This window comes from Bufo bufo, chromosome 3 (assembly GCF_905171765.1).
Source record: "Bufo bufo chromosome 3, aBufBuf1.1, whole genome shotgun sequence".
Classification (NCBI taxonomy): Eukaryota; Metazoa; Chordata; class Amphibia; order Anura; family Bufonidae; genus Bufo; species Bufo bufo.
Window position 1 is genome coordinate 543,054,942 of NC_053391.1, and position 4,242 is coordinate 543,059,183.

At 52.3% G+C, this 4,242-nt stretch overlaps 1 protein-coding gene across 1 annotated transcript; it reads right to left on the minus strand.

Moving 5' to 3' along the window:
• Positions 1-802: 802 nt before the first annotated feature.
• Positions 803-3,698, minus strand: KBTBD7 (kelch repeat and BTB domain containing 7). The gene is given in 11 exon segments (XM_040422363.1): positions 803-2,314; positions 2,317-2,423; positions 2,426-2,489; positions 2,491-2,519; positions 2,522-2,668; positions 2,671-2,710; positions 2,712-3,159; positions 3,161-3,219; positions 3,221-3,558; positions 3,561-3,650; positions 3,653-3,698. Coding segments are annotated over 11 exon segments (1,911 nt in total). The 3' UTR covers positions 803-1,771.
• Between the last annotated feature and the right edge of the window lie 544 nt (positions 3,699-4,242).

The following is a 4,242-nucleotide window of genomic DNA, read 5'->3' on the forward strand; positions in this document are numbered from 1 at the left end:
AGTGGAAAACGCCCTTAAAACGGAACTCTGGTTCAGGTCCGAGGTACTAGTCCGAACCGAAGCAGAGTTTGGTTTCAAGTTTTAAATTTGGTTTCCACTTTAAAAATCAATTACCGAAGTTATTCAACAAAGTCACGCGCGAGTCTGTGAATAACTTACTTTGGCTCATTGGAGCCCATACATTCTAACACCGTACGGAGAAGGATCTCCGGACGGTACTATTCTGAAGTTTTGAACGAAGCATCTGAAGCTCGCTTCGCTCAACACTATCCTTAATGCTGGAGTAACCCAGGCTTTGTAACACCACAGATACAGGAATAAACTGTGGACACTTAACACTTGCATGACCAATCAAAAAAAAGAAAAGTTGCATGCAAAGTGCACGACACATGCTATTTGCCTGTGGCACTTCCTTGGCCATTACAAAGGTTTTGGTGTTACAGATGGTCTGTGTGTAGCCCCAGTCTAAAGAGACCATACCTGTCAGCTTAAAGGGGTTCTCCACACAGCTGCCTGGGTGCACCATGGGGCCACACAACAGGTGTACGGAGAGGTACACAGCACGTCCATACAGTCTGTCAGAGACCAACTTTTCACAGAATGTAAATTATAACTTTTCAAAAACTTTTACTATTGAATCAAACCCCTTTAAAATACCATTGTACAAAAAATGCTTTCCAGTGAGGTATACAAAGTATCCCTAAGAAAGAAACTGAATGTTACTCCTCCTATAAAGCCAAGAGAAATACTTCAAAATACTAAATATTGGGTCAGATTTACTAATACCGTTTCTTGTACCACCATGTACACTGAAGACTAAAGTGGCTGTGGCATCTGCAGAATGTAGTCTACACCATTAGCTGGCTTATTTTATGGCAAAATCATGGGCCAAAATTTTGGCGCCCTTTCTAACTAAGCCATACCCCCTGCTGACTGACCCCAAAAAAAGTGCTTTTAAATAAAATGTGGTACAAAGCAAGTACGCCTGTTTTTTTGCACAAATTACACCCAGAATTCTGGGGCATTTCAATTAGTAAATCTCCTCCAATGTTTTCAAGTGCAGGGGGGGGGGAATGGTCCCTTGCCTGACCGTGCCAATGGTCGGTATACTCCATCCTACCCTAAAAAGAAACACTATGGCAGTACACTTTTACAGAACAAAAAGTGAAAACTTTACATAAGGAAACAACAGGTCTCTGCTCTGTGAACATTGTGAATAAACTTAAAGGGGCATTCCAGTTGTTTAAAGCTGCCCGCAGGATACGGGATAACTATTATATTAGTGGGGGTCCTACCGCTGGGTCCCCCCTCAGCTCACGAGTGTGGGGGCCCTGTACCTCCTGCAGCCCACCTGAAATGAACGGAGTGGCTGGTCGGGCATGCGATCTCGGGAATTCCTATAGGAATGGAGCGACGTCATATACAGCGTTCAGCTATCTCCAGAACGCCAATAGAAATGAACAGAGCAGCCACGCACACGTGCGCCATTCATTTCAGGGGGGGGGGGCCTGCAGGGGGTATGGGGCCCCCCATTCTCGTGATCGGTGGGAGTCCCAGCGGTAGGAACCCCACTGAATCTTTGAAGTTAACCTCTATCCTGTGGAAAGGGGATACCTTCAAACAACCAGAATACCCTTTGGCTGAAGAGGCGATCCTCGCTGACTGGACAAGGTTTCAAGTAGTGCAGCAGATCACTTTCAGAGGCAGATGGTTTGGCTCAAGAACCTTGAGGGACATCTCAAAAGGTAATACAAATAAGGTTTTCCATGGGTTAAAAAGAGCCTTCTAGATATATCCGTGGCCTTGCCAGAGATACTCTTGGCCATTCATCCTCGGAAAAAGAGCTTAGACTGTCTGATTCGGAGTCCAGCTCACTAAAGCCATCCATCCAGTCCGTACTGGACTCGCTACGGACATCATCCTCCTCTGTGATATAGCTCTGCCCCGACTCCAAGCAAGATGGATACACGCGAGCCGACAGGCACATGAAGCCGCAGTCATAATGCAGAAGGCCCAACATGGTGCCGATATTAAGCCAGCGGTCATCAGTCACGTCGTACTCGTGGACAGTCACGCGGTTCTTCTTCCACTGTACAATGGTGCAGGAGATGAGGAGCAGTTTGGACCCATACTGCACAATCTGGTAGTTGTTCGTATTGACCTCGGTGGGTATTGGACTAATCCGCCTCCATTCTCCCCTGGCGGGATTGTAGACCTTCACTACGGGGATGTCACATATACAGTAAATTTCGTCGTTGTACACACAGGCTTCATGGAAGTCACAGCGTTTCATGGAGGCACAGTTCAGCCACTGGTGTTGCAGGCCGGGTCATAGCACAGCATCCTCTTATTACTGATGGCGTACAGGCGATCGTTCACTGTAACCAACTCAAACGAGTAAAAGGAGTGCGGCAACGGAGCACCAGCGTCCACTGATTCCTCTGCACGCTATAGCACTCCACATCCTTGATCTTAGCACCAGAAGACGGGGTCATGGCCGCCCACTATGTACACGTAACATTCAGGTACGCCACATCCATGCCCTCTCTGCACAGCAAGCGTTCTGCCAGGAGCTGCCACGTGTTGTGAACCGGGCTATACACCCACAGCTGTTTCATGGGCTGGGTGGCCAAGTACAAGTCATTGTCCGGGGAGACGCACACGGCGAGGAGGTCACCGCCTTGCCGTGGGTGAGGTTACTAAGAGGAGAAGGCAATGGTGTAGATGTCCCCAGAGTAAGGGTCATAGCACAAGAAAGGCTCCTTGCGGTGGCCGAAGAAGATGACCATTTCCTTGGCGAGCATGCCGATCCTGCGCACGGGGCTGCTCTCTTGCACGGCGACGCTGGGTTTACCGTCCTTGTCCTGCAGCACGGCGTCGAGGTACGGCAGGCAATACTTGCGCACCCAAGGCCTGGACCTAAGGCTCTCCAGGTAGGCCTGGTCCTTGTCTGTGAAGTGCTGCCAGCGCACACAGCTCAGCACCTCCTGGCACACCTCTGCCCGCTCCTTGGGGTAGGCCTCCAGCCAGCGCAGCGCAGCACCGCACACCATCCGCTCGCTGCCCACGTCCAGGTTGTCCATGCTCAGCACCATCTTCAGCTGGGCCAGGCTCATCTCACAGAACTCTTCTCTGGTTACAAACTGGTCAAAATGGCGGCATGAAGGCCAGAGCGCGGCTCCGCAGCTCGCAGTGGTCGAAGGTGTCGGCGCCGAAGCGCCAGGATGGCGGCGCAGTTGTGCAGGTCCAGCCGCCGGGCCAGGTAGCGGCACACGCCTGCGCACGTACTCCAGACTGCAGCATGTCGGCCGGACGCATACAGGCGCTGCAACGTTGGCCTCAGTCACCATCACCCTGCCGTGTAGCAGTACTCGATGATGAGCGCCATGGACTCCGGGCTCATGTCGTGCAGCGTCACCTGCTGCTGCTTGCTCTCGTACAGGCCCCCGGTGAACATGCTCCGGAAGTAGGGGCAGGCGGCGGACAGCACATTGCGGTTGCAGTGGAAGCTCCTGCTGTTCTCCGGGGTCCTCCGAGCCGCCGGGCTCTCAGGGCTCACGCCAGGACGCGGATGGTGACATCGCACAGGAGACTGGAGTCGTAGAAGGACTTGAGCTGCGCCAGTAAGGACGAGGCGTGAGCCGGGTCTCCAGCAGCTCCGGCCCTGAGAAAAAGCTGGACACCCCGTAACCAGACATGACGGGAGGCGGGGATACAGTTATGGGGCTCGCCGAGAAAGACAGGTTCCGCTTCCCGGAAGTCAAAGCCGGCCCGAGAGCGCCACTTTCCGACCTTCTGGGGCGGCGCCGTGTGACGTCACACAGTCTGCCGCCCGCTGGTTTGTCCTCAGTCAGGTGACGGCCGGGTCACGTGACGCTGAGTGAGTGACAGCTGGTGAGCAGTGTCAGCCGTACATACGTGCAGATCGCCGACGCGCTTTCCCCACCACTTGTCACTTAGTGTGTACTGCCCCATAGCTGACTGGTGCTTGACCCGATGTGTGACTTCTTGAGGAGATGCACAGCTGTAGGGGCAGATCAGTCTAGAACAGGGGCAGTGCCCAGATCTCATTGGAGCCCACAGCAAAGCGCAGTATGCCCTGCTCCATACCCAGTACAAAGTGTGGCAAAGGTGCTTGGTAATAAAGAATGAGACTCCCCAGATTTGGGACATATTTCTTTTTTATTAAGTGGAAGACATTTTCAGACCAGTTGTCCAGGTTTTGATATTGATGGCCTATCT